This window comes from Plasmodium vinckei (assembly GCF_900681995.1).
Source record: "Plasmodium vinckei vinckei genome assembly, chromosome: PVVCY_10".
NCBI lineage: Eukaryota > Apicomplexa > Aconoidasida > Haemosporida > Plasmodiidae > Plasmodium > Plasmodium vinckei.
In genome coordinates this window covers 1-24,845 of record NC_051302.1, presented here as the reverse complement: position 1 = coordinate 24,845, position 24,845 = coordinate 1, and the positions used below count along the sequence as shown (strand labels likewise).

At 23.7% G+C, this 24,845-nt stretch overlaps 4 protein-coding genes and 2 pseudogenes across 4 annotated transcripts, besides 2 other annotated features; all 6 read left to right on the top strand.

The window, feature by feature from the left end:
* Positions 1–1,143: 1,143 nt before the first annotated feature.
* On the top strand, positions 1,144–3,416 carry PVVCY_1000070 (PIR protein CIR protein; the record flags this gene model as incomplete). The annotated part of the gene is made up of 3 exons (XM_037634391.1): positions 1,144–1,203; positions 1,333–3,057; positions 3,147–3,416. 3 exons carry the CDS (start codon positions 1,144–1,146, stop codon positions 3,414–3,416), a joined length of 2,055 nt encoding a protein of 684 aa, XP_037490491.1.
* A 1,466-nt stretch (positions 3,417–4,882) lies between these two features.
* On the top strand, positions 4,883–6,079 carry PVVCY_1000060 (annotated as a pseudogene).
* Positions 4,883–6,079: a sequence feature (PIR protein CIR protein, pseudogene).
* A 1,627-nt stretch (positions 6,080–7,706) lies between these two features.
* PVVCY_1000050 (PIR protein CIR protein) lies at positions 7,707–9,627 on the top strand (the record flags this gene model as incomplete). Its single annotated transcript, XM_037634390.1, has 3 exons — positions 7,707–7,727; positions 7,858–9,453; positions 9,541–9,627. 3 exons carry the CDS (start codon positions 7,707–7,709, stop codon positions 9,625–9,627), a joined length of 1,704 nt encoding a protein of 567 aa, XP_037490490.1.
* A 1,763-nt stretch (positions 9,628–11,390) lies between these two features.
* PVVCY_1000040 (PIR protein CIR protein) lies at positions 11,391–12,566 on the top strand (the record flags this gene model as incomplete). The annotated part of the gene is made up of 3 exons (XM_037634389.1): positions 11,391–11,423; positions 11,561–12,376; positions 12,474–12,566. 3 exons carry the CDS (start codon positions 11,391–11,393, stop codon positions 12,564–12,566), a joined length of 942 nt encoding a protein of 313 aa, XP_037490489.1.
* A 5,251-nt stretch (positions 12,567–17,817) lies between these two features.
* PVVCY_1000030 (CIR protein PIR protein) lies at positions 17,818–21,186 on the top strand (the record flags this gene model as incomplete). Its single annotated transcript, XM_037634388.1, has 3 exons — positions 17,818–17,832; positions 17,975–20,812; positions 20,917–21,186. The coding sequence occupies 3 exons, from the start codon at positions 17,818–17,820 to the stop codon at positions 21,184–21,186; spliced, it is 3,123 nt and encodes a 1,040-aa protein (XP_037490488.1).
* A 1,464-nt stretch (positions 21,187–22,650) lies between these two features.
* PVVCY_1000010 lies at positions 22,651–23,764 on the top strand (annotated as a pseudogene).
* Positions 22,651–23,764: a sequence feature (CIR protein PIR protein, pseudogene).
* Positions 23,765–24,845: the final 1,081 nt, after the last annotated feature.

Genomic DNA, 24,845 nt, shown 5'->3' with positions numbered 1-24,845 from the left:
GTTATCAATCAATATAATAATTCCATAATGCTCGTTAAAAATACAGCTATTTCATTATATAAATAAATATCGTTTTATTATAAAATATATAACACATAATATATGTTTAGATTATAAGTATAAATGTGTACTTAAAATGGTAGATCATATTATATTGATTCTCAAATTAATTAATTATTCTAACCAAAGTATTAATAGAATTTTAAAATTAAGTTATACGAGAACATTTATATTTATTTTCTTTATTGCTTAAAATACATTTATTAATCATTTATATATTAAATAGATAATAAGAATGAAAAGAATAATATACATTTTATATATAATAACTATTACCCCCAAAACTAATTTATATTCATATTCATTTTAATTGTAATAGATCAATCAATATATTTGTATATTATGCTTTTTTAATTTTAAAAATTAGATACTATATACACTAAAAACTATTCATTAACTATATGTATATATAAGAAATGTTAGCACATAAGCAAAGTTATTACATATTCTAAAGTGAATTATTAATTAAGATAATTAAACGTATTATATTTATTTAATTAGAAAAAAGAATAATATTAAATTTAAACACAAATAGTGTTTTATATTTGTTAAAAATTATATAAAAAAGTGTAATATTTCACGTTGAACAATAGCATATATCAATACATGCCATTCAAATAATGAGATACAAATACATTTTTAACAATTATAGTAATAGCACATTTTTAATTCTTTATATATTTATAATAATATATAATTGGTTATGCTTTTACTATAAATCAAGAAAATGCATAGTTCTCTAATGTAAGAACGTATAATAATTAGAAAATGTGTTTTATTTAAACTTATTAAAATGTTACACAAAATAATACAATGAAGCTATTACAAATATTATTAAGAATAGCGATATTTCGCATATGATAAAAATGTTTCGAACAAATCAAAATATAAGGATACTTATCTGAATCGTAACAAAAGTGGATATATGTTTTATTTTATTATATTGTTGTATATTAATTTTAAATTAATATTATTATTGAGAAAAATGGTAATAATGTGTTTAACTACTGGAAATTTCACATATCAAGGCAAATAATTGGATAATTTTTTTGGCATAGTATATAAGTTTTATGTAAAAACAATATGACGCCAGTCTACAATTTAAAAACGAACATACAATCCTATGGACAAACACTAAAAATGGTAAATAACTTTATTTTAAAATAAAACATATCTATCCTTAATTTTATTATGTTTAATTTACATTTAAATAATATTAAATTTTATTTGATAAATTTTGAATTAATGTATATTTTTATAACTATTTCTTAGTGTAAGTTACTTCTCAAAGGTGATAGTTATTTTAATGATGAAAATGTCGATACGGAGGAAATTAAAAAAAACGCAAAACTCAAAGGATATTGTAGTAGCAATGGTTGTAAAACAAATGAAGATGGTATTAATGCTGTGTTCAAATACATATATATGGAATTCAAAGAATCAATACCAAGAGTAACTCAACATAATCATTATGATGAATATTTATTGATGTGGATAAGTGATAAATTGCTTAAGATACACAAAAAAGGAAAAGGCAAAAAGATTGGAAAAGGCCGTATGGACGATTTTACTTTAAAGCGGGCTTATGAAGAGTATTTAAAGAAACATAAAAAAGGATTGGATTATTGGAATCTTTTAAATATGAAGCAGGGTTTGAAAGAAGCTAATCTTTGGTATATGAGCGAATTTTATAAATTATTTAATAATATATGTAAAACAATTGTAGATTATAAAGATAACGGTGCTAAAAGTAAGCAACTTTCTAAATATTCTAAAAATTGCCTTACTCAATATAGAACCCTTTATAAGAACATTTCTAAATGCCAATCATATCTTGATTTATTGAATAAATTAAAAGGTATATATGATGATTTTAGAAGTCGTGCTATTAAGAGAACTGATTCAAAAAATGATTTAAAAACTAAACTTATAATAATTACACCAGAAGATGGAGAAGAGATGGAAGCGGTGAGAAGATTTATATCATATGACTTCAGTAATTCAAAATGTAAACTCCCCCAAAAAAAAAAAAAAAAAGCCTCACCACCAGAGCCACAACCACCACCACAATCAGCACAAGATGGTGGGTCATCGAAAACATCTCAAACAGGAGGGTCAAATAGTCAAAATGTACCAAAGACTTCAGAAAATAGTAAAGAAAATACAGGGGGTGGAAATGATAATGAAGGAGGTCAGAGTGACGGAAACGGAAACCCTGGTGATGGATCAAGTGATCCAGCATCAAGTACACCAGGAGGATCTTTTGATTTGGGATCATCAATTCTTAAATTTATATTAAATGGAACGGACAAATTGAATAAAACTTCCCAATTTATTCAACAAAACCAGAAAATGTTTAAAGATGCTAAGGATAAAATCAGTAGTGCATATAATGACACTGTGGAAAATTTAAAAAATGTTTATAATGTATCTAGTAGTCATTTTAATAATATTATTAATAATATAACTAGCCATCTTAATCAAGTTGGAACTCCTCCTAAATCAAGTGGTAAACAGTCTGGGCCAGGAAGTCCAATAGATGGTGGGAATAAATTGAATCAGTCACCATCAAATTCACAACAAAATCCACCATCACCTCCTCCACAACAGCCTCCACCACCAACACCACCACAACTTCCTTCGCCGCCAATTCCAACGCCAATTACATTACCAGACCCACTAAAAGGTTCGCCACAACAAAAACAACCATCTTCCCAATCGCAAACTATCACACAGCACCCTCCACAAGTCCCAGTTAAAGTCAATCAACCTAATCACAAAACAGTTGTTCAATTTGTAAAATCACTAAGTTCTGACCTAATTTTGAAAAAACCGTGGAATATATTTCCAACGACATGGAATGGATCAGGGGACTGTAAACCTGAAATAAAATTTATGAATGCCACATTAGTGTGTTGTACATCTGAACAGTGTAGTTTAACTGGAATTACAGTTACACTTGTTTTAATACCCATTATTTTATTAATTGCATATAAGGTAAATAATAATATAATTACTAAATACAACACTTTTAAAGAATTTTTATTATTGTAAAAAATATATATTCCCCTATATTTTTATTTTAGTATTTATCATTTGGATCATCAAAAAAATCAGAAAAAAAAAACATGAAGAAAGTTATAAATTTTCATGATGGAAAAAGAAAGACAAAAATAATTATAAGTTCAAATGATAGGAGCAAAGACCTAAAACCTGTTATAAATTCAATTGGTGGAAAAAAGGATTCATTAATAAATATATACAATATTATACAGGCCGATCCTATGCCATTTATTAATTTATTTTTTTTGTTGATTTTTTTTGTCTATAAAAGAAAACGAGACACCATAGAATGATAAAATTAATTAATGCCTTATTTTTTTGTAATTTTCAGATGTTTATGGTACTATATTTAAAGTAAATGTTAATATATAACAATAATAAATAATTAAATTCGTTTATTACTATTATTATAATATATATAAAGATGATGTTATTAGAATGGTTAATTTTCAATTATAAATTGATTTATATAATCTAAGAATAAAAACATCACTAACATAATGAATGATTAAAAAATATATATTTTATAAAATTATTTATTATTGTAAAAATTAATAGTAATATTTTTAAAAAATATAATAATAGCCTTACTCAAATCCTTGTTATATGCTACATACAATTGTTTTCTATAAATATTCAGTAAAAAATTATATATGATACTTTCTAACATAGATACATAAGTATTTGTTTTATTGAATGAATGATAAATCAATAACATATAATAGTGCATTATAAAGGTATCAATGTTATATATTTTGTCAAATATACAATTGGGGATATACGGTTTTATATTATAAAAAATGTGATCGATGGAGAAAGAGTTAAAGACTCAATTATATTAAATGTCTATTATTGCTTCATATTGTCACCTATTATATTATCAATACTTAGGGAATCATAATTTTTTAAATATAAAATATCATTATTTTATCTTAGGGTTTTTAATAAATTACTTGGATCATATACATTGATAACTATAAAAGTAAAATATATATGATAAAATGAGCAATGCATAACATTTAGCGAATATTATATATATAAAAAGAGCAAATGTATTTTATTTTGTCCTCTAAATATGCAATATAACAACCTAATTACACATATTTTTTTATTATGCTTTAAAATTTACATCAATACTTATTTATGTATTATATATTTAATATTTACTATATATTATTTTAAAAACGGTTTGTATTCAAAGACTTATTTAAGTTTATAAATAGCTCAATAAATATGGTTTCAGTGCTAATTATTGTTTTAAACCATAGGAAAGATGCTCAAAATATATTATAAAATCGCCCAATATGTTATATTTCTAAATTGAAGTATATAATATTAAAAATAAAGTTATTGAACACATTAAATTCGGCCATGAATTTATCTACATTAAGTACAAATAATATAAATTTATGTAATTTGAATAGAAAATGGAGCATGTAACTTAATTTTAAAAAACTATAATTTTAGAAAACTCTATATTATAAGAAACAAGTATATAAATATTTAATATATTTTGAAAATGACTATTTATATGCTTTAAGGATTATAGTAATAATAGCATTTTTTGTATAAATGTATCATATATACATATGGCAAAAGTATATTAAGCAACTCTCTATTTAAGGTAATTTAGATAATTGCCATAAAATAAGTATAGCATGTTTAACGAAATATAATTGCTGTACAAAGAGCTTAAATAGATACAACAAATATTTACGTAATATATATAAATATTATTATCCCCCATAATCTCCAAATTATGGCATCGTCATCTTATAGTATTGAGGATGTGGTATACAATTTTTAAATAAAATATTCTCTTCGCATGTGTTTTATATGTTGCATCGCCCATAAATTATATTAATTTTCATTTTATTAGCATTTATATTAATATGTTTTTTTGTTTAATTCATAAAATATACTTGTAGTATAAAGAAATTTTTACGATCAGTAACTATTTTGAGGAGGATAATAATGGTCAATTAACAGTTAATGAAAAGTACGTAAATTTATTCCACAAATATTGTCATTACGGAAGGAACTCAGGAGATGGTAAATGTAATGATTATTTTGAAATGGTTAGTTCTGGTGTTATTAATTTGCTAAATAATTTAAAGGATAAGAATGTTTTAGATTATGATAAACTTGCCGAATACGCTATTTTATGGTTAATTTATAACCTAAATAAAAATGAAAAAAATAAATTCACCACATTAAATGATTTTTATACTCATCATATAGAAAAAAATACGTGTTATAATAATAAAATAAAAGATAATGATACTACGACTTATAAGGATATTATATATAAAAAAAAAAATTTGATGTATATGGATATTAAAGAAGTATCTAAATTTAATGATCTATTTGGTATATTATATTATTTGTATTATGTAATTCGTGTTGATGATTTGGATTGCACAAGCGATTCGAAAAATGCTAATGATTTTGTTCAAAATTTTGAAGAACTCAATAATAATTCTAAGAATATAAAAGGCAGTCTATACACTCAAATATTGTCTACATTATCAAATGATTATAAAAATTAAAAAAAAAAATATTATGATAAAGATAAATCTTGCGATTTTCCATCTCTTTCAAAAATAGAACCTAAAGAAATTCCTGTAAGAAATTATGAAAAAAGTTCTGGACAATCATTGGGGGACACTTTTGAAGTTACATCATCAAGTTCGTCGATATTAAACACAGTAATTCCAGGTTTATCGACATTTGCAATACCGGTTTTCTTGGGAGTTGCTTATAAGGTAAATAATAAGGAATTAAAAACTATAATATTTAAATTATATTCTTGTGATCCCTTATATGCGTTTATCAAAAAATATATAATAATTTTCCCATTTTTATATTAGTATTCATTATTTGGAATTTATAAACTATTTCAAAGGCAATATATAAGAATAAAATTAAAAAAACTAAAGAAGAAAATGAAAATTAATATATGATTCGAAGAGTAGTGATAATTTGAGAAATCGTAATAATGATTGATATATGTTAAGAATATGTCTATTTGGAAATAAGTTATTTTTGACCATAATTTTGGATCATAATTTTTGTGCCTATAAGAATATTTAAATAATATAATCAATAAAATATAAATCTATATGTATATTTATTGTACTTTGCATTATTTTTTGTATAATTTGTATATGATTTTATGTAGTGGGTCAGGGTTAAGATAGTGTTTGTGGAACCCATAAATGGGTTAAGGTTAAGTACCACATTACATTTTATTTGTATAATTTTTAATAATTCGATCATATTTATTAGTTTAACAAATTGTTTTAAATATATATAGGACAAATTATAATAATTGCACTTCATATTAATATAACTTAATGGTAAATGTGTTGAACTATGTATTTTTTATATTTATTGTTAATTTATGGTTAATGGATTATGGGGGAATCGATCAAATGTCGGAATCGATACAGAAAAATAAATCCAAAGTATCGATTTGATTTTATAAGATAACGTCGATTTAAATAATTTAATATTTATTATGAGAAATTGTGGGGAAAATGGAAGTAAGGAAAAAACATGAAAAACTTTGGAAATTTAGTTGATAAAAAAATGGAATTAATTAATATAGAAAATGTTATGCAGACCGATCCGTCCATTTATTAATTTATTTTTTTAATTATCAAAGGGAAAACATTATTTATATGTTAAATAAATAATAAGGATAAAAAGAATAATATGGACTTTATATATACTAACTATGATTCTAAAACTAATTTATATTCATTATTCATTTTAATTGTAGTAGCTCAATTAATTTAATGTGTATATTACACATTTTTAATTTTACAAATTAGATAAGATGTGCACTTGAAATTATTCATTATTATATTTATATATAGAGAAATGTTAGCACATAAGCAAAGTTATTACATATTCTAAAGTGAATTATTAATTAAGATAATTAAACGTATTGTATTAATTTATTTAGAAAAAAGAATAATATTAAATTTAAACACAAATTTTGTTAATATTTATTGGAAATAACATGAAAAGTGTAATATTTCACGTTGAACAATAGTATATATCAATACACGACATTCAAATAATGAGATACAAATACATTTTAACAATTATAGTAATAACACATTTTTAACTCATTACATATTTATAATAATATAAAATTGGTAATATTTTTACTGTAAATAAAGAAAATGCATAGTTATCTATATACAAGCGTGTAATACTTAGAGAATGTGTTTTATTTAAAGATATTGAAATATCAAACAAAATTATACAAGGAAGATGGTCGAATATTATTAAGAATAGCGATATTTCACATATGATAAAAATGTTTCAAAAAAATCGCAAAATAAGCATACTTACCTGAATTGCAACAAAAGTTAATATAAGTTTTATTTAAATATATTATTGTATATTATTTTAAACTATTATTATTAAGAAAAATGCTAATAGTGTGTTTAACTACTGGCAATTTCACATATAAAGACAAATAATTGCATAAATTTTTTGGTGTAGTATATATGTTTTATGTAAAAACAATATGATATCAATCTACAGTTTAAAAACAAAATTCCATTACAATGACGAACCACACACTAATGGTAAATAACTTTATTTTAAAATAAAACATATTTATCCTTAATTTTATTATGTTTAAATTATATTCAAATCATATTAAATTTTATTTGAATAAATTTTGAATTAATGTATATTTTTATAAATATTTCTTAGTGTAAATATCTTAATATAGCTGATAGTTATTTTAATGGTAAAGATGTCAAAACGAAGATAATTAACAAAGACCCAACCATCAAAGGATATTGTCGTGATAATAGTTGTAAAACAAATGAAGCTGGTATTAATGCTGTGGCCGCATATATATTTAACCAATTCAAAATGTCAATATACGATGAAGAGTATAATAAGTATGATGAATATTTTTTGATGTGGCTAAGTGATAAATTATTTAAGATACGTGACAAAAGCAAAGACAAAAAGACTCAAAAAGGCTATGTCGATCCTATTACTTTAAATAGTGCTTATGAGAAGTATTTAAAGAATCATAAAGGAACGTTCGATTATTGGGTTCTTTTTGATCATATAAAGGGTTTGAAAGAAGCTAATCTTAGGTATATGGCCGAATTTTATTTATTACTTAATAGAATATGTAAAACAATTGTATATTATGAAACAAACGATACCGAAAGTATGGAACTTTCTAATTATTTTAAAAAATGCCTTATTCAATATAGAACCCTTTATATGAACATTTCTGAATGCAATTCATATCTTCATTTATTGAAAAAATTAAAAGGTATATATGATGAGTTTAGAGATTCTGCTATTAAGAAAATTGATTCAGAAAATAAATTAGCAACTTATCTTGAAAAACTTACAACACAAGATGGAGTAGAGATAAACGGGGCGAAAGGCTTTATATCATATAAATTCCCTAAAAAAAAATGTAATTCCCTCGATAAAAAATCGGCCTCAGTACAATTACAATCTTCTTCAAAAGAAGAATCACCGCTACCACAAGAGCCAGAAAAAAAAGAATCAGCACCACAATCATCAGAGTTACAACAAACACCAACACCAACACCATTGCCAGCCCCACCTCAGGCGCAAAAACAAGATTCACCATCTAAACCACCATCCCCTGAACAATCAAAAGATCAACCGAATGAGCAAAAAGATTCAGATGGCTTAGGTAATGATGGAGATGGGACGGATAGTGCTCCAGTAGGAAAAGAAAATCAAAGTACGCCAGGGGAGCCTTTTAATACTGGACCATTAATTTTTAGTATCTCATTAAAAGGCATGGAGAAATTAAATGATGGAATTACTTGGTTTGAAATGATTAAGAATAAATTTATATGCGCAACCAAACATATACATAATTTATATAATACAACTTTACCTAGTATACAAAATGCTTTCAATAAATCAATTAATTTTTCTAATCACAATATTAATAATATAAGTACCGATTCTAAGCAAGTAAAGCCACATGCTGATTCAGATGATAATCAATCTGAATCAGGCGGAGCAGGGGATGATACATCACCCCCCAAAAAAGATTCAGAACAAACTCAAGAACCACGAGAGTCCCATGACTCATCTGAAAACCACAATTCTGATAAAAACGATCAAGAATCTGAAAAACCGGTGGAAGTCCCAGTGGTTAAATCAGAAAATCCAGGAACCGAAACAAAAGGAAATGGAACAATAGGAATAGGTGATATATTTATATTCAAAGAATTCAAAAAAATTGGAATTCCAATTATAGTTATTATAATATCCATTACTTTAGCTATTATGTACAAGGTAAATAAAAGAAAATTATGAAATGTACGATTTTTAAAATATTTCCTCACTGTAAAATATTATTCATTTTTTATAATTTTATGTTAGTTTTTGGTATTTGAACGGAGAAAGAAATTAAAAAGAAAAAAAATGAAAAAAGTTACAAATTTGTTTGGTGTAAATAAAACGACATGAACAGTTATAAACTTAAGTGATAGAAGAAAGAAGATGCAAATAATTATAAAATCATATAGTCGAAAAAAACAGACTAAAAAATTTATAAATTCCGTCTATGGGGAAAAAGTCCATTATTAAATATATACAAACTTATACAGGCAGATCCTATGCCATTTATTAATTTATTTTTTTTGTTAATTTTTTTGTCTATAAAAGAAAATCCGATTTTTTGGAATTATAAATTTAATTAATAACTTTTATTTTGGAGTTCAGATTCTATGAAACCGATTTAAAAACTTTATGTAAGTATTAAAAATGATAAATATGTAAATTTGTTTATTACTATTATTATATGTAGATAAAATCATAATTATAATTTAAAAAATATTTATATAATTATAATTCGAAAAATATATTATAATATGTATAAATGTGATGTTGTTATAATGGTTCATTCAATTTCAGTTATAAATTTATTTATATAATTATAGGAATGAAAACATTATTAAAATAATGAATGAATAAAAAATATATTTTTTATAAAATTACTTATTATTTAAAAAATTAATAATAAAATCTGGAAAAAATATAAACAATGACACTATAAATTCTTGTCATAGTGCATATAATTGTTTTTTATATATATTAAGTAAAAATCAATATAAAAATATAATGGCACTTTCTAACATAAATGAATGTTTGTTTTATTGATTGAATAATAAATCAACAGCATATAATAGTGCATTACAAATGTACCAATGTTACTTATATTGTTAATGGTAATTTTTGGGACACACAGCTTTATATTTTAAAAAACTGAACACATAAAAAAAAAGTTAAAGACCAAATTAATTTTAAATATCTGTTTATTATTCCATATTAGCATGTGTTATATGATCTGTTCTTAGTGAATTGCAACTTTTTAAATTTAAAATAGCATGTTTTATCTTAGGGTTTTTAATAAATTACTTGGATCATATACATTGATAACTATAGAAATAAAATATATATGATAAGCATGAATAATTATGAGCATTTAACGAATATTTATTTAAATTTATGCATTAAAAGATCAAATATATTTTATTTTGTCCTCTAAAGCGCAATATAACAATCTAATTACACATTTTTTTTATTATGCTTTAAAATTTACATCAATACTTATTTCTGTTATGTGTTTAATATTTACTATGTATTATTTTAAAGATAATATGTATTTAAAGAATTATTTGAGCTTATAAATAGCTCAATTGTATGGGTTCAGTGCTAATTGCTGTTTAAACCCTAGAAAAGATGCTCAAAATATATTATAAGATAACCCAATAAAATATATTTCTAAATTGAAGTATATAGGATTAAAAGTAAAGTTATTGAACATATTAAAATCGGCCATGAATTTATCTATATTAAATAAAAATAATATAAATTTATACAACTTGAATAGAAAATGGAGCATGTAACTTAATTTAAAAATACTATAATTTTAGAAAAATCTATATTATAAGAAACAGCTATATAAATTTGTAATATATCGTATTAAATAACTATTTATATACTTTTAAGGATTATAATAATAATATCATTTTTTGTATAAATGGATCATATATACATATGGGAAAAATATATTAAGCAACTCTTCATTTAAGGTAATTTAGATAATTGCCATAAAATAAGTATATCATGTTTAACGAAATATAATCGCTATGCAAAGAACTTAAATAGATACAACAAATAATTACATAATATATATAAATATTATTATCCCTCATAATCCCCAAATTATGGCAGAGTCAAGTGATAATCTTAAGGATGTGGTATACAATTTTTTAAATAAAATATTTTCTTCATATATGTTTTATATATTATATCGTCCATAAATTATATTAATTTTCATTTGATTAGCATTTATATTAATACGTTTTTTTGTTTAATTCATAAAATATATTTGTAGTATAGAGAATTTGCTACGATCGACGAGTATTTTTATGTGACGGATGAAGGTCAATTTAGAGTTGATACTGCACACAAATCAATCAACGATTATTGTAATTCCTGGTGGGACCAAGGAAAAGACAATTGTCATAATCATCTTGAAATGACTAATTGTAGTGTTATTTATTTGCTAAAAAATTTTAAGAAGTATGGTTTAGAATATGATAAATTTGCCGAATACGTTATTTTATGGTTAAGTTATAAACTAAATAGAAATCCACAACATAAATTCGACAAATTAAATGATTTTTATACTAAATATATAGAAACAAATACCCATTATAATAATATAATAAATGATGATGGTAATATGACTTATAAGGATATTATAGATAAAAAAAAAGAATTGATGGATATGAATATTAATGAAATATCTAAATTTAATGGTCTATTTAGTATATTATTTTATTTGTATTATTTATTTAATGTTGAACGTTTGAATTGCGAAACAAATTTGAAATTAGCTAACAATTTTGCTGATATATTTAAAGAACGCAATAATGATTCTAATAATATAAAAGGCAGTCTATATAATCAAATATTGTCTACATTATCAGATGATTATAACATTTTAATAAATAAATATGGTAATAAATGTACCAATTTTAAATCACTTACAGAATTAAACCCCCAAAAAATTCCTGTAGGAAATTCTGTACAACCTACTGTACTAAGTCCTGAAGGTACACCATCAAGTTCATCGATATTAAACACAGTAATTCCAGTTTTATCGACATTTTCTGTAATATCACTTTTCTTGGGAGTTGCTTATAAGGTAAATAATAAGTAATTAAAAACTATAATATTTAAATTATATTTTTGTGATCCCTTATATGAAAAAATATATAATAATTTTCTCATTTTTATATTAGTATTCATTATTTGGAATTGATAAACTATTTCAAAGACAATATATAAGAAACAAATTAAAAAAAATAACGAAGAAAATGGAACTTAATATATGATTCGAAGATTAACGATTATTTCAGGAACAATAATAATGATTGATATATGTTAAGAATATGTCTATTTGGAAACAAGTCATTTTTGACGATATTTTTTAACGATAATTTTTGGGTTTATATGAATAATTGAATATTATAATCAATAAAATATAAAATTAATATGCATATTATTGCATTTTTGTATTGTTTTTGTCTTGTTTTTGTATAATTTTTATATGATTTTATGTAGTGGGTCAGGGTTAAGATAGTGTTTGTGGAACCCATAAATGGGTTAAGGTTAAGTACCATATTACATTTTATTTGTATAATTTTTAATAATTTGACAATATTTATTAGTTTAACAAATTGTTTTAAATATATATAAGACAAATTATAACAATTGAATTTCATATTAATATAACTTAATGGTAAATGAGGTGAATTATGTATTTATTGTTAATTTGTGGTTAATGGTTTATGGGGCAATCAATCAAATGCCAGAATCGATATAGACATATGATTTCAAAGCATCGATTTGATTTTATAAAATAACGTCGATTTAAATACTTTAATATTTATTATGAGAAAATGGGGAAAAATTGAATTAATTAATATAGAGAATGCTATGCAGGCCAACCCCCATTTATTAATTTATTTTTTTATTTATAAAAGAAAAGACATTATTTATATGATATATTTAATAAGTTTTATTTTCGTATTTAAAAGACAATATAAAATTCAAGCAATAATAAACACACGGCATTTTATTTATTAGTATAAATAATTAGTGTTTTGATATATGGGAGCCATATTAAGGCTCATTCACCTATTTTTATAAAAAAATATAAATATTATTAAATCATTAAACATTTGAAAAGTATAAAAATAAGAACGCATTTAGATGCAAATAATAATTTTTGATAATTGCTATTCATATGTTTGTATCTAATATTTTATTACAATTATTAATATATATGAATTGCATGTAGATAAACGTTAATATAAAAATATAATTTTATAAACCACCGAACATGTTATTATATGAGTCTTTAAAATATACTAAAGAGCTAGCTATATAAGAACATGCAAAAAATATATTTTTTAAGCTTAATTTTTTACATAAACTCATTTTTTTATAATTAAAATAATGTATTTTGTACGAACATGGGTTTTTATTTGAAAAAAACATAAATATAAAAATGTTCGCAATTGTATATCTATATCTCTGATTATAGGAGTTATTATATATTTATATGATGATATATACATATAAATTAGTGCATTATTTTATTTATATTTTAAATATTAAAATAAATTTTGTTATATTTAATATAATGGCTCAAATAAACAAAAAACATTCAAGAACAAATATATGCATTTTTATGCATTTAAAATATATTATTTTTTATTTATTTATTTTTATTATTTATAATAAAGTAAAAATAAAATATTAAATTTTATTATAATTATAAGATCATAAATTTGTGGATATTTAAAATAGAACCAACATATAATTTTATTATAATATATTTCCATAAATATCATATAACCTGTTTACATAAATTAAACAATTTGTAATATTAAATAATAGCATTATTGTTTTACAACAATAATATATAAAAAGGAAACTAAAAAAATAAATTATATATATTGTTTAAAGCATTTTCTTCGAAGAAACATTTTCTATTAATAAAAAAATGAATAAAAGGATATTTAGTTTAGTTTGTATCATTTTGTATGTCCTTTTGGCTATGTCAATACATTGCTCGGAGCAGAAAGTAAATTGTCAAAACAAAATATAAATTAGTATATAGAAAATTATATAATAATGTTTATTTACATGTTGTGACGTATATATATTATTATATTTATTTATAGGATGATCGATCTAAGGCATCTGGCTTAAGAAGTAGAATCAGTCGTGTTATCAAACAAATAAGGAGAAGTAACAAAAAAAATGATATAGAATATAAACGTGAAACTCAATCAAATAATAACAATAATTACAATTATGAAAGGTATCGTGGCCCCTATGAGGATGAAGCACCATTCAATGATTCCTGTTGTAGTTGTTTTGGTTGTTAAATATGGTGATTAAGAATATGATTAGGGTTCCCATTTATATATTTATTTACATTATTGTATATAATTTGTGAAAGAATATTCCGAAAACAATTAATGATTAAATAATATTAATCCATTTGCTATAACCATAGTATTTATTATTTGTATTTTGTCTTACAACTTATTTTTATATTTGTTTTATTATTTTATATAAAATGTAGCTTTAAACATACAAAATTTGATAATATCACAGTATATTTATTTTATTAATATATTTTTTGGTACCATTGTTTTGTAGACCCCAACATAGAATTTTGTTTTCTTTTTTGTAATACTACACAATAATAATTAAGTTTTATAAATATAACTTTGCAACATTTAAAAATTCATTAAGTAAAATACGAAAATATACCCCGCGAATTGAAGAATACTAAAAAAGTGTGAATTTATAGGAAATATTATTATATGTTATATGTACAATTAGCCAAAATATTTTAAGTTATTCACAAATATTTATTGTTTATATAAAAATGATTAAAAAAGTAGAAATAAAATAATGAAACATAAAGTTGTAGAATCAATAAATATATATAATTAATTTTTTTCCGATTATAATATTCTTGATAGCGAGATGTTTATGTTTTATGGGTCAAGGTTATGCATTATGGGTTATTGTTTTGTTCACTGTATCTGCGTTTTGAGTTAGGATTCGGAGTATATTATAATGTAATTTTTTATAGTTTGATAATATTTTGTGTCTGTAAATATTGATAAAATATATTTACCATTCCCGTATGTTTTATCTCAATATTATGTCTAAATACGCACCAAAAAAGAGGGCATATCCATTAATATGAAAAGGGTCAAATAAAATATTTCTTATAAGTTATAATATTTTCATCTAATTCGTTCATATATATTAAATGGGGCAGTGTTATAATTTCACATTTTATATTTTATTGGCAATTTTTGCCTAACTATATATAAGAGTCCTTATTATTTATTATGTAAGGCATGTTAACCCCATAGCTATATTGAATCATGAATAACACTGTGCTTTCTTTATTTGATGAAGCATTTTATTTAGTAAAACATATTATTTGTGTCATTATTATTTTGATTTAAATTGTATTTTGATCCAACAATATAATAATATCATATATGAAGATATAATATATAATTCGATTCATTTGTAAATTTTATCTACATTATAATATAACTTCAGGTTAATATGTGACTTTAAGATTAATTAAGCATATTACAACATATAATAGGTAATCATAAATATAGATTCACAAAATATCGATCGAGGTTCGATAATATAACATTACCTACAAAAGGCATTTTATGCATCTACCATTTTTAATAATACAATAAAAGCTGAACTATATATACATATTTTAAGTTTTATAACTTTGAGGTATAAATAAATTATATTTTAAAATAGTTAAAAGAGAAAATATAAGTATATTAATAAAATATATATCATATTTTGTTCTAATAATTATAAATAATATAATATATAAAATCTCGCTATTATTATATATATAAGCATATAATATATTAAATATTTTACTAATAAATAATACTGAAATATTATTTTGTTTTGGAAACTTCATATAATTAAATATTAATTTTATCTAAAGGGTACATAGTAATTAATTTTATTTGAACTAATAACATTTTATTAGGTTATTATATACATACAAATTTAAAATAATTTAAATATATTGTTATTACGAAATAATATATATGTTATAAAATGCTATACTTTAAAACAATGAAGCAATGAAAATTACTAATTGATTTAAAGTATTTTTATTAAGAGTATTAAATATTCCGTTGTACTATACAGCGATATAGAAGGAAGGAACAATGATAACAATAGATAAAGTATTAAATACGAACAAATCATTAAATTCATTTGATTTGAATATGTTGATATATATTATTTAAAACTGAAAAGATGCAGAAAATAAAAAATAATTATTATAATTTATACTTGAGTATAATTCTATTGTAGTAATATTAATACTAAAAAGCCATACATTATTAATTCTATTAATAATTTGAATAAAAATATAGTTTTCTATATTGAGCTAAATGCTTCATATAAAATAGGGAGTATATAATATGCTTAGGTTCTAAGTAGTAATATGTACTAGAATCGTAAACCATATTATAGTGTTTCTAAAAGTTTATTATTACTACTAAATAAATAAAAATGTTAAACTAATAAAAGTAGCAAATTTAAATTTAAATAATAGGAAAATAATTTTACTGAATTATTTTTTATAGCTTAAGTTGGAGTTCATATTTATATATTAAATAATTAATAAGAATAATATATTTATATATACTAATTTAATTTTAAAACCTATTTATGTGCCATGCTGATTTTAATTGCACATTTGTACTTTATCTTAGAAAGATACATATATAAAGTGTAATTTATTTATTAAAATATATTTTATATTAGGAATAGTTGCATACAAAGTTATTGCACATTTAAAATGATGCATTCATTTATACTATTAATTAAAATATAAATACAAACGAAACATCATATATTTAGGAAAATTAATAATAAGTCATTTTTTATATATTATAATTTAAATAAACAATTTGATTTACATTTACTAGAATTAATGCTAAAAAATGCAATATTTATATGGAATAATAGCTTATATCAATATATGACATCAAGAATGAGATACAAATATATTTATATCAATTATAGGAATAACATATTTCTAATTCTTTATATATTTATAGTAATATATTCGCCGAAATTGTTTTATTAAAAAAAGCAAAAAAGTACGTTGTTTTTCTTTAGGTTTAAACTTATAACTGTAAGGATATATGCTTACTTAAACCCATTACAATGTTACACAAATTATATAATGGGATAATTTCAAACTCTATTAAACATAATGGTTTATATATATATATATATATATTTAATTTATATATATGATGAAACATGTTTAAATAAATTAAAACATAAGCCGATTTAAATAAATTACCATGAAAAGTCAACATAATTTTCCTTTAGTAATTATATTATATCATTATTATATGTCAATTTTAATATTCAAAACAATCAGAATGTGCTTAACTGCATCTTTTGTTTGGTTCAGTATATATATTTTAAATATAAGTAATATGATATCACATATCAACAGATTAAAGATAAAATATCATTACAATGGCTGAGAAATTAGTAAGTATATATTTTTTAAACAAAACACCTGTCTTTACATTGTTTGAATGCTGCATTACCTATAAATTACTATTAAATTGAATTTCTATAAAATTTATATTAGTATTTATTTTTATCTAAATTTATAATTTTTTTTTCTTAGTGTAAATTCCTTCTCGAGGTTGATGGATATTTTAACAATGAAAATGTCGATGAAAAAAAATTTAATGCAAACAGTTCATTTGGATATAGATGCCCTTATGAAAAAAAGGGAAAAAAACAAATACCTCGTGGATGTAAAAATAATTATGAAAGAATTAACGCTGTAGCAGGATACTTATACCAAAATTTGTATCAAATTTCTAATCAATTAAATAATGTAGGAGATCATCATAGCCAATATCTTGAGATGTTTATTATGTGGCTAGGAGATAAATTATATAAGTTAGAAAAAGGAAAGGATGCAACCATTAAAGAATCTTATGAAAAGCATTTAAAGCCTTTTATGTCGGGATTTAATTATTGGAACGTTTTAAATAATAAGCGTGTTTATACAGAAGCTAAACTTTGGTATATGAATGAATTTTATAAGTTATTTAATCATATATGTAATTTAGTTATAGAATATAATAAAACCCACAAAAACACGGATACCAGTAACCTTATAAATTATTTCATGCAATGCGATAAAACATATAAAGCACTTTATAATATCGTTAAAGATTGTAAACCATATCTACATTTATTGGATATTTTAAAAAAAATATATGAAGATTTTAGATTTGATAAAATTATTAATGATAGTACAAGACCATTATTATCTAATCATTTTAAATCTCTTAGAACGGGTAAAAATAATGACGAATATTTTGTAACTCAATCTAAAGACCTTGATTTTCAACATGATGGATGTGTAAAACGTGAAATACCAAATGACCAAAATTCCAAAAAAGGTGTAACAGGTGGTAATATTGGTGGATCACAAGGCAATATAAAACTACCACCTGTACAAAACCCCGCAGCAGCTAAAAAACAACCAGTACCTGCTCAAGGACAACAAGGAAAAACACCTGGAAAACCACCACCTTCACAAGGACAACAAGGAAAACCATCTGGAAAACCATCTGGAAAACCACCTAGAAAACCACCTGGAAATCCTCCTGTAAAACCATCACCTGCACAGACAGGAGCTCCCAAACCACAAACACCATCACAATCATCTTCAACATCTTCACAAAAGGGTACTTCATTAAATGGATCTCAAACATCGGGGCAACTCCATCAAAATGGGGCAGGCAAGGGAAAAGGAAGTAAAGCTAGTGATACAGGAGTTTCAGGTAGTGGAGGAGGTAGTGTAACCGAAGGTGCAAGCGGCAATAAAGTACCCTCAGTAGGTGGAAAATCAGTTACAGATAATGGAGGAAGTGGTGTAATAGGAGCTGGAAAAGGGGGTGGAGATGGAAATAAAGTAGATACAAATTCCAAAAAAGGTGTAGCAGATGGTAATATTGGTGGATCACAAGGCAATATAAAACTACCACCTGCACAAACACCAGATATAAAACCAAACCCACCACATACAAAACATCCAGCACCTGTACAACCAGTATCACCACAAAAATCAAAAGGGTCTGTACTATCTGCAAATGTAAAACAAGTATCTGGAGACTCACCAGGTGGAAAACCAGCACCTACACCACCACCACTTCAAACATCGGAAACAAACGATCAAAGTGGAGCAAAGGGTTCAGACATCAAGAAAGGAAATAAAGTTGACGGATCCAATGTACCAGGAGGTGGAATCAGTCATCCAGGAAGTCCAGATGGAAAACCAAAAAATGGTGAACAAAAGAAACAAAACCAGGTGGGCACCCCCTCACCAGGCCCTAAAGCAGGAAGTCAAGGAAGTTCAGGTAGTCAAACAAAAGATTCCGAGAATTCATCACCTGGTTCAAATGGTGCAGGTATATCACAATCACCAGATACAATGCCACCACCACCTACACCACAAGGGGGTCAAAAATTAGGGACAGGTCCTCAAAGAGGAACAAAGGATTCAAACAAAGGACTAGACCCTTCTAAAAGTGAGAAAAATGGAGCAGGTATTCAGAAAGGAAATTCGGATAGTGTAGATACTGGTAAAGGAGTTCCAAGTGTTGATACAGGAGCTTCGGGTAGTGGACCAGGTGCTGGAACAAGAAATACAAATAGGGGATCAGGAGGTACATATAGTCAAGTATTATCTCCAGGTAGTGATCAAGGAGTATCGAATGGTGGAGCAGAAGGTTCAGGAGATGGGCCAAGCGTTGAGAAAGGAGATACAGGTAGTGGAACAACTGATGGATTAGGAACCTCCAATACTGCTCAAGTAAATCCAAGTAGTGTTCCAGGGAGTTCAGGAGGGACATCAAAAGATAACTCACAAACGAAAATAAGCAAAGTGGATGACCCCTCATTGACTTCCCAAGTAACAAGGCCGGGAAATCAAGGGAATGTGGGAGGAATTCCACCAAGCGTGCAAATTACCGGGAAAGATCCACCAAGCATTATAGATAATGGAAAAGGAGACACTACAGATAACACAAATACTGGAGATAGTGAAAAAAAAGATTCAAATAGTGTCACAGTAAATAAAGGGACTACCGAAAATAACAAAATCGATCAACTTAAAGGTACAGATCATACACAAGGAAGTTCAAGTAGTGTAACAGGAGGTTCTGGCAGTGGGCCAGGCGCTGGAACAGTAGGTGGATCAAATAGTCAAGTAAATACAAATGTTGGGAAAGGAGGAATTCAAACACTAGCAACTACTCAAGTTACATTACCAAGTTCTGATATAAGTCCTTCAAATATAGGGAATGGAAATAAGACTCTTGGAACGGCCATTAAAGTGATCGAAAAACTATCAATATGGTGTATAGCACAAAATAAAAAATGTAACATAGTAGGTATTGGTATTATAGGATTTTCAATATTCAGTTTTTTAGCAATTATGTATAAGGTAAATAATGTGAAACTATTAAACATATCATTTAAATATATTTTTGCCACTACATAATTACAAATATAAGAAATATATTATATTTTTCTCTGTTTTTATTTTAGTATTTATCATTTGGATCAGCAACAAAATCGAAAAAAAAAAACATGAAGAGAGTTATAAAATTAGTTGATGGAAACAAAAAGACAAAAATAATTATAAGTTCATATGATAAGAAAAGAGGCCTAAAACTGATTATAAATTCAGTTGGTGGAAAAAAATATCCATTATTAAATATGTACAAACTTATGCAGACCGATCCTATGCCATTTATTAATTTATTTTTTTTGTTAATTTTTTTTGTCTATAAAAGAAAACGAGATACCATAGAATGATAAATTTAATTAATGCCTTATATTTTTTGTAATATTCAGATGCTTATGGTACTATATTTAAAGTAAATGTTAATACATAACAATAATAAACAATTAAATTCGTTTATTACTATTATTATAATATATATAAAGATGATGTTATTAGAATGGTTAATTTTCAATTCTAAATTGATTTATATAATTCTAAGAATAAAAACATCACTAACATAATGAATGATTAAAAAATATATTTTTTATAAAATTATTTATTATTGAAAAATGTTACAATTTTGTTAAAATATAAAAGGTCGCCCCATATTTCCCTTTTATATGCCACATACAATTGGTTTTTATAAATATTCAGTAAAAAATTATATAAAAACGTAATGGCATTTTATAACAGATATATATATATGTTTTATTGAATGAACAATAAATCAATGGAATATAATAATGCACCATAAAGGGATCATTGTTATATATTTTACTAAAGATACTAATTGAGATATGTGAGGTTATATTCTAAAAAATTGAATCAATGGAAAAGCGTTAAAGACTCAATTTGTGTTAAATGTCTTTTATTATTCCATATTAACGCATATTAAATTATCAGTGTTTAATGAATTACCTTTAATCACAAGCAGCATTGTTTTATCATAGAATTAACAAAATATTAAAAATTTAATAAATTATTTGAATGTATATGCATTGATAACTATAACAGTAAAATACATAAGATAAAAATGAACACTACAAAATATTTATATATTAAAAGATAAAATGAATCTTATCTCCTCCATGCAAAAGTGTAATATGGCAACCTAATTATACTTAATTTTCTATTATACTTAAAAACTCTCAACAATAGTTATTTAATTGTTATATATTAATATTTACTAAGTATTATTTTTAAAATGGTTTGTATTCAAAGATTTATTTAACCTCAAAATGGCTCAATAAATATGGTTTCAGTCCTAATTGTTATTTTAACCCGTAGAAAGATGCTCAAGATATATTATAAGATAACCCAATATGTTACATTTCTAAATTGAAGTATATAAGATTAAAAATAAAGTTATTGAACATATTAAAATCGGCCATGAATTTATCTATATTAAATAAAAATAATATAAATTTATGTAATTTGAATAGAAAATGGAGCATGTAACTTAATTTAAAAATGCAATAATTTTAGAAAAATCTATATTATAAGAAACTATATAAACATGTAATATATCGTATTAAATAATTATTTATGTATTTTTAAGGATTATAGTAATAATAGCATTTTTTGTATAAATGTATCATATATACATATGCCAAAAGTATATTAAGGAACTCTCCATTTAAGGTAATTTAGATAATTGCCATAAATAAGTATAGGATGTTTAACGAAATATAATTGGTATGTAAAGAGCTTAAATAGATACAACAAATATTTACATATTATATATAAATATTATTATCCCTTATAATCTCCAAATTATGGCTGAATCATGTTATAATTTTAAGGATGTGGTATACAATTTTTTAAATAAAATATTCTCTTCGCATGTGTTTTATATGTTGTATCCTCCATAAATTATATTAATTTTCATTTGATGAGCATTTATATTAATATGTTTTTTGTTTAATTCATAAAATATATTTGTAGTATGCAGAATTTAATAAGATCGATGGCTATTTTGGGGAGAAGGACGGTGGAAATGGAGGAAGAGTTGAATATGTTAGAAAACCAATAATTGATTATTGTAAGTTCGCGAATAACACAGGAAGTACGTTTTGTGATGATTATTTTCAAAAGGCTAATTCTGGCGTTATTTATTTCCTAGAAACGTTAAAGGAAAAGTTTGATTCAAAATATGATAAACTTGCCGAATACGCTATTTTATTGTTATGTTATAAACTAAATGAACATTCAGAACATATATATAAATTCGCCAATTTAAATAATTTTTATACTAATCATATAGAAAAAAAAAAGTATTATAATAATAAAATAAAAGAGAATGGTCGACCTATAAGGATATTATAGATAAAAAAAAAAATTTGATGAATATGAATATTAAAGAAATATTAAAATTTTATGAAGCATTAAAAACCTTATGTAACATGTATGATGAGTGTAATAAAACCACCTTAGATTGCAATAATTGTTTGGAAAAAGCTAAAAAGTTTGCTAATCAATTTGAAGAACTAATTAAAGATTCTAAGAATATAGAAAACAGTTCATATATTCAAATGATATATACATTATCAGATGATTATAACAATTTAAAAAATATATACGATAGTAATAATTGTACCGGTTTTCCATCTATTACAAATATAAAACCGTCACTAACCAAATTAATTTCAGTTTTATCGACATTTTCTGTAATACCAGTTTTCTTGGGAGTTGCTTATAAGGTAAATAATAAGGAATTAAAACTATAATATTTAAATTATATTTTTGTGATCCCTTATATGCGTTTATCAAAAAATATATAATAATTTTTCCATTTTTATATTAGTATTCATTATTTGGAATTGATAAACTATTTCAAAGACAATATATAAGAAACAAATTAAAAAAAATAAAGAAGAAAATGAAACTTAATATATGAATCGAAGAACAATAATTAGTTCAGGAATAATAATAATGATTGATATATGTTAAGAATATGTCTATTTGGAGACAAGTCATTTTTGACGATATTTTTTAACGACAATTTTTGTGTCTATAAGAATAATTAAATAATATAATCAATAAAATATAAAATTAATATGCATATTATTGCATGTTTGTATTGTTTTTGTATAATTTTTATATGATTTTTATGTTGCTGGTCAGGGTTAAGGTTGTGTTTATGGAACCCACATATGGGTTGGGGTTAAGTATCACATTACATTTAATTTTTTATAGTTTTTAATAATATTTATTGTTTAACAAATAGTTTTAAATATATATAAGACAAATTATAACAATTGAATTTCGTGTTAATATAACTTAATGGTAAATGAGGTGAACTATGTATTTTTTGTATTTATTGTTAATTTGGGGGTTAATGGTTTATAGGACAATCGATAAAATATTGGAATCGATATAGACAGATGATTCTAGAATATCGATTTGATTTTATAAGATAATGTCGATTTAAATAATTTAATATTTATTATGAGAAATTGTGTGAAAATGGAAGTAAAGAAAAAACATAAAAACATTTGTAAATTTAGTTGATAAGAAAATGGAATTAATTAATATAGAAAATGCTATTCAGCCGACCCCGTCCATTTATTAATTTATTTTTTTAATTATAAAACGGAAAACATTATTTATATGATAAATTTTGGGATATACGGGTTTATATTTTAAAAAACTGGATCGATCGAGAAGGGTTAAAAATTCAAAATATGTTAAATATCTTTTTATTATTCCATATTAGGATGTGTTATATTATCAATTCTTAGTAAATTGCAACTTTTTAAATTTAAAATAGCATTATTTTATCTTAGAGTTTTTAATATAATACTTGGATCATATACATTGATAACTATAGAAATAAAATATATAAGATAAAATGAACTATATAATACATTTAAAGAATATTTATCTAAACTTATATATTATAAGAGCAAATATATCATATATTTTTCCTCTCAAAGTGTAATATGACAACCTAATTATACTTAATTTTCTA